We start from the raw sequence: 13,789 nt of genomic DNA on the forward strand, positions 1-13,789 counted from the left end.
AATATGAGGAAAGACTGTAAGGCTACTATAATAAGACATTGTGGTTTTGATAGACCAATGGACTAGAAACAGACCCTGTTATATGTAAGAATTTGGTGGTATCATGAATCGGTGGAACAGTTAAGAATTATTCAATAAGTGGTATTAGAATAATTGTTAATCACTTGGAAGAAAAGAAATGAAGTTAAAGTTTCCTCTCAGATCTGTACCAAAGTAAATTCTAGATGGATTAAAGTTAATTATGAAGTAGAAGCTGTAAGAAGCCAGAAAAAAAAATGTAGGCGAATATTTAATGACTTAGCAGAAGGAGTTTATAAGGACTGAAACAGTGAAAGAAATCGCACAGGAAAAGGTGGATCATTCTTAACATATAAGAGTTGAAAACTTCTATAATAAAACTACCATAAGTATAGTTAACAGATACATGAAAAAACTGACAGACTGTTTCTGACATATGTAACAAAGTGTATACACAAATCCACATATCTACTGTTGGGCAGGGAAGAAACAACCTGTGGCTCTTAACCATTTTGGGATAACAGTGTCCCGGAAAAATGCATGTGCTGCATAGACACGCTAACAGGCAGGTACCACACATACACATGCCCACAACTTTCAATATAATTTTAGGAGACTCACAAGTTCACAAGAGTTTTATGGACCACAAAGAAGTGCCTGGTAAATATGACTAAACCTCACCCTCTCCATTAAGTAAATTTGTTTTATAGATCTGTAATGTTGAATATTGTTGAAAATATTGCTAATGGGATGTAAATTAGTAAAACTCCTCTGGAAAGCTGTTTGGTCTTTAAAATGTCAGAATCTTACTTAAAAATTCTATTTCTAGGAGTTATTTTAAGAAAACATCAGACTCAAATTTTTATTCAGCTATGATCATTATGTATTGAAATGCTTATTATTTATAGTAGAAAAAAATTAGAGGGAAGTAACCTGAATGCTCAACTTTAATGTAATGGTAATTTAAAATATGGTTTAGCCATGCAACAGAGTATAAAACATTATGTATAATGTTTTAAAAAGAGTACTTGGCAATGTGGGAAAATTATTAAAATAAACTGTTAAATGAAAAAAGCAAATACTCAAAGATTTTTTTAAAAAAGTTGTTTCTAGGTGATTGGACTGTTGGTGGTTTTAAATTTATTTCCCTATTCCTCATTTTTATAGTGAGTATGTATTTTATACTTCAAATGCTTGGAAAAGATGTTATTCTATTTTGTATAATTTTTTAGTTTTACTTAAAAATACATAAAATGATAGTGATTTAATTCTCAAAAATATATGCAAGGGTTTTTTGGGAAAACTTGATGCTTCAAGACAGTTTATCTTAAAACACATGTTGAATTAAGATAGAAACAATTAATTTTTGGATACCTTTTCCTTCTCCTACTAGAAGTGGAAGACTTGTTTTCTTCACTTAAACATATCCAACATACTTTGGTAGATTCTCAGAGCCAGGAGGATATCTCACTGCTTTTACAACTTGTACAAAATAAAGATTTCCAGAATGCATTTAAGATACACAACGCTGTCACAGTACACATGAACAAGGCCAGTCCTCCTTTTCCTCTTATCTCCAATGCACAAGATCTTGCACAAGAGGTATGTATTCTGAACATCTGCTTGAAATATACAAGCTAATTGTTAGTGATAGTAAGGGAGTATTATTGGAAAATACTGATGTGATTGTAAGTCTTGTTTGAATTAATTACTATTGAGCTCATTTTAATAACTTACTTTGTTAGGAACTTGCTATATGAATATTATCCTGAAAAAATATATACTTCAACAGAGCCCTGTTTCATGAGAAGTGTTTGTTCTATATATAAAATTACATGTTTGCATAGCGAGGTAAATATTTGTCTAACTTACTACAGGGAAGTTTTTTAGTCCTTTTATAAGTGTATAGTTTTATTTTAAGCATTATACATTATAAAATGAGATGAGTACTGATGAGATTAAGTTATATCTGATAAACAGGTGTCATAAATGTATAACTTCTAAATTTGTTGCTTGTAAATATTTTGAAGTTTTTCCTGTGTACAAACTCTATAGAATTCCAAAAAATTAAATTTTAATGTATGATGAGAGTTTCTCTCATTAACATTCTGACTTTGAAGTTCTATTTTCTGCTGCTTGTTGATGTTGGTATTCAGGTCTAATGTATTCTGCAAATGTCTTTTAAATTGAAGTTTTTAAAAAGATATAAATAAGCCATCTCCTGTTTTTTGGGATGGAATTCTATCCTTATAGGATTTTAAGTTATTTCGATATTATAAAAACAAAATTCTGGAAGCCTATCAAATAAATCTATTTCATTGAACCCAGACACAAGACAGAAAATGGGCTCTGGGGAAGGGTACGACTTTGAGACCTACAGGCCTTTAAAATATCTTAGGAGGCATTTTTTCAGATGAGCACAGAATGCATTTTCTTTATTTAGGTACATACAATGGACAAAAATCCTATGTGCAAGAGTGGCTGAGAGAAGTCTGATGTTACCCAGGATAGGAGAGTGTGACCTAAGGACATATTCTAGAGAGGAAATTTTCTATCCACTAGTATTTAAAAGAGCTAGTTGAAACCCATTCTTTGTGCTCATCTTTCATTATTGAAATTAAATATGCAAAATTTTTCAAAAAATTATTCCTGTGGTTTTACTTATCATAGTTGAAATGTTTTTTTCTGAAAATGGCTTTCCTTATAGAAATCAAAATAATCAACATTACTTTTATTTATTTATTCACAAATACAGGTAACTTTTATTGTGTAGGATAGGGAGGGATACATAATAATTATAATCATTTTCTTTCCTGTCTTTGTCTAACTGGGTCTTTGTTTTGTTGAATAGAGCAATGGGTGGGAAAGAGAATGAGATAAGAGAGACAAAAATTGTTCCAATTAAAGAAAGTGGCACAGACAACAGAAAGGGTGAAAAGAAAAAGGATAAGAGAGGCAACATAGCTTAAAAAGTTTTAGGAGGTGAGTGCAAAGAACTACAAGTGGCTTAAAGAGTTAAATGCTTTGGGAAAGAAGGAAAAGGTTTCTTCAAAAGAACTTTAAAAAATTAATTTGAAAATTAGTTTTAGGATAGTCAACATATTTACATGGTTCACAATTTTAAAAGTACCATAAAGAGGAGACTTTCTGAACGTTTGCTATCATATCCTTAAAAATATCTTCAGTAATACTCAGGAATTATGTTGCTTTGATGTTGGTTGGATATATGGCTGATAGTCACCTTGGGCTGAGACTGCTCTCAAATGAATACAAACTGAGGGACCTATACAGGGCCACAGTGTATGTGATTGTGCTGCTGTGTGAATAACTTCCCCTGTAGCTGTGTCTGCACAACTGTGTGGCAGCCCTAACTTAACAGTGCATAACACTTAAGAAAGGTATATACTCATTTCATCTTAGCAGAGTGTTAAATTTGATGACAAAATTCTAAAAATTTAAATGGATTCATTGCCTTTATTTTACAGCTGGAAAAATGTTAGCAATCACCTAATTCAATTCTTTTGTTTTATATTTCTGAATATTGATAAGTGAGGTCAGGTGATATTTTGTGAATGGCTTAAGACTAGGCTGCTCATCTGCCCAGTGCCTACTGTTTTGCTTTTTTAGCTTTTATAATTCCAGCCATTTTAATATGCACTGAAGAAATTGCCTTCTGCGTCAGTTGTATCATTTTTAAATGAAAATTGAAGTAAAACAGGACAAAAAAAAAACCTAGAAATTTAGCAAAAGAATTTTCTAAAACATTAGGAAGTATTCTTTGTTTTTATAGCTTTTTAAAATAGTATTTTTATAGTTTTTGTGTTAAACAGTAGGTATTATGTAATAGATAATAACGCCTATGAAAACTTCTTATATTGAGATCCAGATTTAATCTTTGACAATCTAGAATATAAATAATCACAAATCAAGGTTTTTTGGGTCACTGAAGTGCTTTTATCAAGAAAAGGTTGAAAACTTGGGTTTCATTTAATGAACTTGTGCTTATTCAGTAAAAATGCAAGCCAGCAGACTACAAAATAGTATTTTATTTTATTAGTTGATTTTTTGAGATACTGAGATATATATACATGTGTGTACATATATAAATACATATATATGTAACAAAAACTTGAATCTAAAAGAACTCTTATGAATTAAGAAGAAAAAGACTATTCAGTTTTTTTTTAATAGGCAAAGGACTTAAAGAGACACTCTCAAAAAGAGAAAATCCAGATAGCCAATAAGTATAAAAAGCTGTTTAGATCATAGCTAACAGAAATGGAAATTAAAACAAAATGAGATACCACTGCATAGACACCAAAATGACTAAAATTAAAAAAAGGAACTGACAATATCAAATATTGGTGAACTTACAGAACAGTTGAAACTCTTACACATTACTGGTAGAGTATAAATTGGTACTGCCACTGTGGAAAGTGTTTGGCAAACTAAAACTTAATATACCTATATGTTATAACCCAGCAGTTCCATTTTGGGTATGTACCTGAGAGAAATGAAAACATACCAGTACAAAGACTAAGTACAAATACTGGTTATAGCATTTACATAATAACTGGAGTCAACACAGGTGTCCATCAACCAGTGAAAAGTTGAGTCTGACTGAGGAAGAACAATGAATAAAATATTACAGTCTGATGAGAAGTACTATGATGGCAGTATTTGTAAGGTACCAAGAGCATGAGATAGGTGTACCTGATTTAAGGAGAGAGGATGGGAGAAAGGAAGAAATGTAGAAGGAAATTTAATTTGCTGAGTCTTGAAGGATGATTGATAATTAGGAAGTCTAGGAAAGAGGAAAAGCCACTCCATTGGGTTCGAAGACCATAGTGACTGAGGAAGTCTGGCATATTTCTTCAACAATGAGTAAAGGGTAGAATATAATCTTAAAAGTTACAGTCCATATCCTTAAGGCTGGATAAGCCATGTTATTAATAAATTTAAATTTAACTTATGATGGATCTATGTTGCTAAATATTTTTAATAATTAATTTTTATGAATAGATGAAAGGAGAAAACCATATGATCAACTTGATGATGCAGAGAAGATACCTGAAAAAAATTTAGTACCTTTCCTGTGATGTTGAAAATTCTTAGAAAGCCAGGCATATTGTGTTAACTTAATAAAGAAAATACCAGTTATCAACAGGGAGCATCCTGTGTAATGGTGAAATACCCAACATACTGCTTTTTAAGCCTGCAATAAGACAGTCTACCACCCTCACCTCTACTGTTCAACACTCTCTAGAGGCACTAGCTAGTGCAGTGAAACAGGAAGAAGTAATGAAATACAAAGTTGTGGAAGAACAGCAAACCTGTGAAGTTGTTTCTAATTTGAATAGGCTGAATTACTTTGAGGTAGAAAAACCTTGCTTTATTTGATATTTAACATGAAGCCTGTTAAAATATGGATATAATTTGTACGCATGCAAACATACCCTATTCAAACATGCATGTCAGAAATGTTGGAAGAAATAAATTATTCAGAAAGCTATCTTCAGGTGGTGGATAGATAGGTAATTTTCTATTTTGATGTTCGTGTTTCCTAAATTAAATAAGAAACAGTCACTATAAAGAGAAGTTTAAAGCAAGAAATTTATAAGTTGTGTGAGGTCAAGAATGGAGGCATAAAGTATGGAGGCAGTTGTAATTGTCCAGATGTAAGATTTTGAATAGCAATTGAATAAGAAATGAAGAAATATTTAAGTAGAAGACTAATAGTATTGGACATATTGTTCCTATATGGAGGATAAACGTAAAAGGGGCATCAAGGATGACTTCCTGCCCTCTCTCTGATTGAGGTCATCAAACATTGAGTGTTGTTTGCCAGGCATTCTGCAAATAGCCAAATAACAAAGCTGAAAATGGTTAAGTTCCATCTTCAATGAGCTCAGTCTAGTCCCATCAATAATTTTAAATGTGTTCAAACTTACTGAGTATACATGTTATCTAAGCAAATAGGATAAGACAGTTCAGGTGGCTGGGAGAGCTACATGATAGGGAACATTCATAATCATCATAGGAAGACAGCATGATGCTTGCAGAGAACCACAAACAGTTTAGGGCTGGCTGGACCAAAAAGATTAAGGCATGAGGAATGCCAGGTGATAGGACTGGAAAAGAAGCAGAAGTCAGATGATGCTAAGGAACTTAGACTTGATCCTGTAAATGACAGACAACAAGACTCAAATGTTTATATTTCTGTTCTAGAATTGAAAAGGATATTTAATGACAGGGGAAAATAAAATATTTTTAAAATTAATATCAAATCAAAGGACTTACAGAATTGTATAAATAGCATGATCTCCTTTCAATAAAAGTAAGTGTAATGAATAAACAGATTTTCCCATAGTTTTGGGGTTACGGGCGTTATTTTTTTTGGTAACCAACTTTATTGATACAATTTACATATGCTTAAAATGGGTGCATTGATTGAATAGTTCGGTATGTTTTGACATATACACCTGTGTTATCAGTCTGTCACCTGTCAGATTATAGAAACATTCATGATTCCACTAAGCTCCCTAGTGGCCCTTTATAAATAATAACCACCTCCCTCCCACTCCCCAGGTCCTAGGCCTTCACTTGATTTGTTTTCTGTTTTTACAAATTTGCCTTTTCTGGGCATTTCATATAAATGGAATAAGATAATATGTAGTCTTTTATGTCTGACTTTTTCAAATTCACCCATGTGTCACATGTATCAGATTTTGTAACTTCTTGCCTAGTAAGTAGTATTCCATTATATAAGTATCCCATGGTTTGTTTAACCACTCACCTATTAATGGATGTTTGAGTTATTTCCTGTTTATCATTCTAGTGGATGGGTAATGGCATATCATTTTAGTTTGTATTCACATATATTGAGAATTTTTCATAGGCTCTTGCCCTATCTTCTTTTGTAACATAGTTTGTCAGACTTTTTTCCCATTTTAAAAAGTTAGGTTTTTGGTCTTAATGGAGTTGTAAGAGTTCTTATTGTATTCTAGTTACAGGTTCTTTTGTCAGATATATATCTTGTGGTGAATTTTGATAAAAACAAGGATAAGGATAATACAGGAGGATATATACCAAATGAGTCTCTCTGGGTTTGAGGGTTATAATGACTTTTATTTCCTTCTTTTTGATTAACTATTTTCCAGTTTTTCACATTTAACATATACCATTTCTATAATTTAAAAAATTAGTTTAAAAATGAAAAGGATGGGGGGTATCAATAGGGTACCTGGGTGATGGGCATTAAGGAGGGTACGTGATGTAATGAGCGCTGGGTGTTATATACAACTGATGAATCACTGAACTCTACCCCAGAAACTAATAATACACTATATGTTAATGAATTGAATTTAAATAAAGTCTTTTCTTAAAAAGATTTTGACTCTGAAAGAAAATAGAGAAAAATAGTGTAGTTGGAAAAGGGTAGGTTCAGGAGAGTATTTCCTTTCTTTCTTTTTTTTTTCCTAAAGATTTATTTGAGAGAGAGAGAGACAAAGAGCACAAGCGGGGAGGAGTGGGAGAAGCAGGCCCCCACTCAGCAGGGAGCCAAATGTGGGGCTCAGTCCCAGGACCCCAGGATCATGACCTGAGCGGAAGGCAGACACTTAACCGATTGAGCCCCCCAGGTGTCCCAAGAGTATTTTTTTTTTTTGTATTTTCTTTTTAAAGATAAGAGATTAGAGCATTTTTATAGGCCAATGGAAAGGAAGCAGTACAATATAAGAATAGCCTTTTAATTCCTTAGCCCTTTGTAGAAGTAGCTGATGATATGTGAGAACACTAAAATAGGTAGTATCTGGGCTAATAGGGAAAGGAAATAAACAAACACTTAAGAGGAGCTCTACATTTCTGTAGAAGGGAAGATCTCAGAGATGTTTGGGAAAGGATTTAAAAGTAAAAGGAAAAAAATGTCTGTATACAAAATTATTATTTGAGTTGATTTGGTACATACTGTGTACCCTTAGTACATTTTTAATCCAGAATCTTCTTTTCAGAATTACTTTTTCCAGCTATCAAAAGTTCAGGATCAGGGACTATAAAGTTTATTTTATTTTATTTTATTTTATTTAAGATTTTATTTATGAATTTGACATAGAGAACGTGTGCACAGCAGGGGTTGCTGCAGGGAGAGGAGGAGGTTCTGGCTCACAGAGCAGGGAGCCTAATGTGGGGCTTGATCCCAGGACCCTGGGATCATGACCTGAACCAAAGGCAGACACTTAACCACTGAGCCACGCAGGCATCCCTATAAAGTTCATTTTAAATTAGCCTAGATTTGATATATTTTAAAAAGAAAGACACCTTATCTGAAAAAGCAACATTTAATTGCCCACAGTTTTAGGTTACTGCACTAGTCCATTAGTAAGGCTTTAATAGAATTCTTGAAGAAGATAATAATTGCTATGCTAGCTATCCTGTTTATACATACAGAACTCTACAATTAGAAACATGTTTGTCTAGGAACCAAAACAAGAAACAGGCTGGTTTGGGAACTGTCATTGCTTTGATCCACTTGTGGTCAAATGAGGTAATCCCCAAATAATCATCTCTTAGGTTTGATAGGGGAATTACTAGTAAAATGATTTAAAATAGCCAGAAAAAGTATTAGAGAATTACTGTTTTAATCATGAGTTACTTACATAAAAAACACTATATATGAATTTATATGTTTTAATAAATGGTGATAATTTTGGTTTTGTTAGCTGAATTATTGCAAAGCACTCTTTTTGGTGGGTAATTGAGTGGTATTGACACAGAGAACATATATAGAATCATATTTGGGGAAGAATAGTCCACAAAGCAAAATTTGTACCTTTAAATATTTGTGGTAAAAGAAAGAAGATTGAAAATAAATGAACTGGGGGTACCTGGGTGGCTCAATTAAGCATCCAACTCTTGATTTTGGCTCAGGTCATGATCTGACCTGGATGGGATGGAGCCTTGCATTGGGCTCCAAGCTCAGTGGGGCATCTGCTTGAGATTCTTTCTCTCCCTCCCCCCCCGCCCCTCCCTCCACTAGCACTCTTTCTAAATTACTAAGTAAATAAAATTTTAAGTGAACAGAATATTCAGCCTAAATGATTAGAAATTTAAAAAGGGAATAAACTACAGCAGAGGAAAGGAATTGAATTATTTAAATGGAAAGAACAACAGATTTAAACTTAGAAACTGGGTTTTTGAAAAGTATAAGAAAGTAGAGAAACCTTTGACAAGTTACTATAAAGGAAAAAATTCCAGTAACACTAGGAAATCCACCCTTAAAAACTCTACCATGCCTAGATGATTTTATGTACAAGCTCTATCAAAACATTGAAGAACATGTAATTCTTGTGTTAAACCATTTTAATACAGACTATTTCCCACCCCAATGTACTAGGATAGTACAATCTAGATCCTAAAACCAGACAGTAGTTTTGTAAACCAGTGTACATAACTGCACTCAGCAAGTAAGAGGCCGATCCAGCTTAGGCACGTTAACATAGAAATCTTAGAATGAATGTGCCTATGAATAACTCACATCTAGAAATATATTAAGGTAGTAATTTATTGTGTGCCTAGGTACCATGCTAAACAGTTTATATGGATTATCTGAATCTTTTAAGAACCTTGAATGGTAGGTGCCATTCTACAGATAAGGGAATAAAGGCTAAAAGAAATTCATCATAATCAAGTGGCATTTATCGTAGGAATACAAGAATTGCTCAACCTCAGATTTTTTAATGTAATTACCAGCACCTGTGGCATCGTAGTTGTTCCATTACTCTCATGTAAGTTTATCTCGTTAGTCTGTGACGCTTTAAAGTGTCCTCTCTGATTTAAGATATAATTGTATAAACATATGATTTTATTTTTTAAAATATTTTATTTATTTATTTGACAGATCACAAGTAGGCAGAGAGGCAGGCAGAGAGAGAGAGGGGGAAGCAGGCTCCCCGCTGAGCAGAGAGCCTGATATGGGGCTTGATCCCAGGACCCTGAGATCATTACCCAAGCTAAAGGCAGCAGCTTAACCCACTGAGCCACCTAGGCACCCCTAAATATATGATTTTAAAACTATAACCATTAACTGTTAGAATGGTTTTTCTTTCCTTATGTAATCATTATTAGTCTATTTTGTAGTATGCTAGAAAACCTTTCGAGAAGCAAGTAGGTCATTCATAGTTGTAAATACCAAAATCTAGTCTAATGTGTTTTTTAAATAAAGAATGCTGTTAACAATGATAACAAGGTTGAAAACTATGTGAGAAGAAACACATTCCTTTTTTCTTACAATTCTTTGTAATGCCCTTCTTTCTTACAAGTAGTTTCTTACAATTTTAAATTGTACCTTTTTTAATATACCTGTATAGATGTTGGTGATACTTCCTATAATCTAGGAAAAATAACCATATGTTTCTTAGGTACAAACTGTTTTGAAGGCAGTACACCAGAAGGAAGGACAAGAATTAACTGCTTTGCTGAGTGCACCACATATTCAGGTAGAACATGAAAAGAGTGATATATGTGATTTTTCCAGTATTCAAAGTCTCTGATAAGTCTCCTGGGGCTTGAAGAGATCTCAGACATTACCTCTGCAGCCTGTTTGGTTTATAACTCACACTGCAAAATAATTACTGTGTTGGAATAAATGTGTATACACACGTATACACACACATTATTTTTTGATTATATACTTTTATATTTAAAATTAATCACATTAGTTTTGAAATAACTTTGTTTTCTATACAAAAATTCTTCCCTTTTTTGGTTATATTTTCCATGTTGGGCCTTTAAGTTGATTTTGTCATTATGAAGTTTAATAAGCATTTAGACTTTCATAACCCATCCCAGAGTTACCTTGCTATATGTAACACATTTTTTTTAATAGCTATAAGAGCTACAGGTTGCATCTGTACTTCAGTTAGAAAATTTGGAAGCAGATCTGAATATACAAATAATTATTTTTTGTATATATAATAATATATATAATGTGTATGTATTACATATATGTGTGTGATATATATATTACATATATTGCATATAATGTAATTTAATAATTATCTTCTAAGGCTTAGAATATTAGTCTGCGTGATTAAATTCTCTCTACAGAAATAAATCATGCTGCTACTTCAAATGCTGTGTATTTCTTTGAAACAGGCGCTTTTACTGGCCCACGATAAGGTCGCTGAGCAGGAAATGCAGCTAGAACCCTTTACAGATGAGAGAGTTTATGAAAGCATTGGCCAGTATGGAGGAGAAACTGTAAAAATAGTTCGTATAGAAAAGGCTCGAGATATTCCACTGGTAAGTGCTCCACATCTCTGATCTGAGATCCTTTCTACACAGGGATCTTATGTATGGCAGACAGTTGAAGACCCCTGTACACTTCTAGTAGTTTTTCTTTCCTTTTCTTTTTTTAAAAGATTTTATTTATTTATTTGACAGAGCGAGACACTGCGAGAGAGGGAACACAAGCAGGGGAAGTGGGAGAGGGAGAAGCAGATTCCCCACCGAGCAGGGAGCCCGGGGTGCAGACTCGATCCCAGGACCCTGGAATCATGACCTGAGCCAAAGATAGATGCTTAACGACCGAGCCACCCAGGCGCCCCTAGGTTTTCTTTTCTGAAATTGATTTCCTGGAGTTCTTTTATGTCCTTATTCAACTGAGAAAAATTTGTTCATCTTTCCTTACCTATAATTTGATGAAAGTAATAGCTTGTAAATAATTATTGAGGAACAAAGAAGGGACAAGTTATCTGCTTCATTATTCTCCCAGCTTTTAATAAAAAACAGTACTTAGAAATTCTGATCTTTGCATTTCATTAATTCTGTTGAAATACAGTTACTTATATAGTTTACATATACTTAGATGTATTCCTTAATGTTAATATTTGTTTAATTTTTAAAATGTTTTTGTTTTTGTTTAATGTTTTATTTTTATTTTTTTCTTATGTTCAACTAGCCAGCATTTTTAATGTTTTATATGTAAAACTTCTTCAATCTCTTTTCTAAGCCTGCTGCAGTTGCCTTAATTTTCTTTCTTTTATTTTCAGAGAAATAGTTTTGAATCTTCATGTTTCAAATTAGGTCTTGAATAGTTTGGTACATAAAATAAGGACTGTATTTTATGGGCAGTTTATTTTAACTAGGTTTTTCCCCCACCAGAAAAAACAAACTGGGAAAGTTATAACAAAATATTAAGATAAAAGTTTAGGAGAAAAATTTTACATACTCTGTCTACTTTTAAGCTTTATTCTGTTTCATATTTCAATTTTTTAAATGCGTATATTTCAGTTGTGAATGTTTAATACATTTTAATTTGAAATAGTGCTGCTATAATATTTAATATTTAATAATGAGATTTTTCATCCCTTAATCATATTCTGAATTTTTAAAAAGGACTTTTATAGTTATGTCATATACACTAATTATATCTTAGTATAACTATTTGAGTAGCATCCAGCATATATAGAACAAATTTGATTTTAGGTCTTCACATTATTGTTAAGTGCATTTTTCTGTTGTTGTATACTTCAAAAGTCTGCTTGATTTTAGAATTCAAATGAAAACAGTGTGTCAGAAGCAGAAACTCTTGTAAGGAAAATGGTCAACTTTCAAAGCTAATTATCACGTTTACTCTAGTTATGTAAAGTTTGTTTTTTTCTCAAGATAAATGAAGGCTAATATTGTTGAATAGAAAAGTTTTAAATGAAGAAATGTTTAATAAAAAAGTACATTTTAAAATTAGATACTGGCTTTTTTTAGGGCGCTACAGTTCGTAATGAAATGGATTCTGTCATCATTAGTCGGATAGTAAAAGGAGGTGCTGCAGAGAAGAGTGGTCTGTTACATGAAGGAGATGAGGTTCTGGAAATTAATGGCATTGAAATTCGAGGGAAAGATGTCAATGAGGTTTTTGACTTGTTGGTAAGTTGATACAGAAGAATGACCAATAGGTTCTTAAAAGCTGTGTTTTTTTGTTATTTACTTAAAAATGCAATATTTTAAAAATTAGACAATTTCTAGCCTAAAATTCACATGATATAATTATTCCCACAATATTTTTTAGTAGAGTTTTATTTTGATGTGGTTACCACTGATTTTTTTTATCTTGAGCTTTCTTACTACAAGGTATATTTTATTTGCCTCTGAAATCACTAATATAACTAATTCTTCAACATATATTTATTGAGTGCCTGTTACATGCTAGCCACGAGGAAAATAGTGACAAAACAAAGTCCATGCCCTCATCTTTTTTTAAGTTCATTTTTTTTTGTATTTTCTTCAACTGATTGGTCTTTCCTTAACAATTTTAGGTAATAGCATGGTATTAATGTACACTGTCCAATATAATAGCCACTAGCTACATGTGCTAGTTATTAAGATTTAAATAAAATTCTATTCCCCATTCATACTGGCTGCATTTCAGGTATTCAGGAGCAGTACGTGGCTGATGCCTTCCATATTAAGATACAGAACATTTCCATCATCATAGAAGTTTCTGTTGGACAGTGCCAATATAATCAGGAAGCCATTTAAAGTTAGTCTTTGAGGGCAATTTATGATCACTTTGTATATATCCACAAACCAGATTCATATTCTCATTTACTTAGCATCAGTGTTACAGTAGAATCTCCTATCTGCTGCTGATTGTTGAAGAATCTAGAAAACATCCTTACTTTCACCTATCCTCATTCATTGCTTTAGTAAAGCAGTGTCAGTAGTTGTTTTTAGGCCTCGTTTTATTGGCTGTTGTCTCTCTTGAGCACTACTCCCT

At 32.7% G+C, this 13,789-nt stretch overlaps 1 protein-coding gene across 7 annotated transcripts in view; it reads left to right on the plus strand.

Moving 5' to 3' along the window:
• PALS1 (protein associated with LIN7 1, MAGUK p55 family member) overlaps nucleotides 1–13,789 on the plus strand; it is an 84,230-nt gene that overhangs the window by 43,266 nt on the left and 27,175 nt on the right. For all 7 annotated transcript variants that reach the window (XM_047738424.1, XM_047738418.1, XM_047738422.1 and 4 more), the window contains 4 exons: nucleotides 1,412–1,620; nucleotides 10,434–10,511; nucleotides 11,170–11,316; nucleotides 12,778–12,939. In XM_047738424.1, the coding sequence (XP_047594380.1) occupies nucleotides 1,412–1,620; nucleotides 10,434–10,511; nucleotides 11,170–11,316; nucleotides 12,778–12,939 (596 nt within the window). The remainder of the gene's footprint in view (nucleotides 1–1,411; nucleotides 1,621–10,433; nucleotides 10,512–11,169; nucleotides 11,317–12,777; nucleotides 12,940–13,789) is intronic.

Source organism: Lutra lutra, chromosome 7 (genome assembly GCF_902655055.1).
Source record: "Lutra lutra chromosome 7, mLutLut1.2, whole genome shotgun sequence".
Lineage (NCBI taxonomy): Eukaryota > Metazoa > Chordata > Mammalia > Carnivora > Mustelidae > Lutra > Lutra lutra.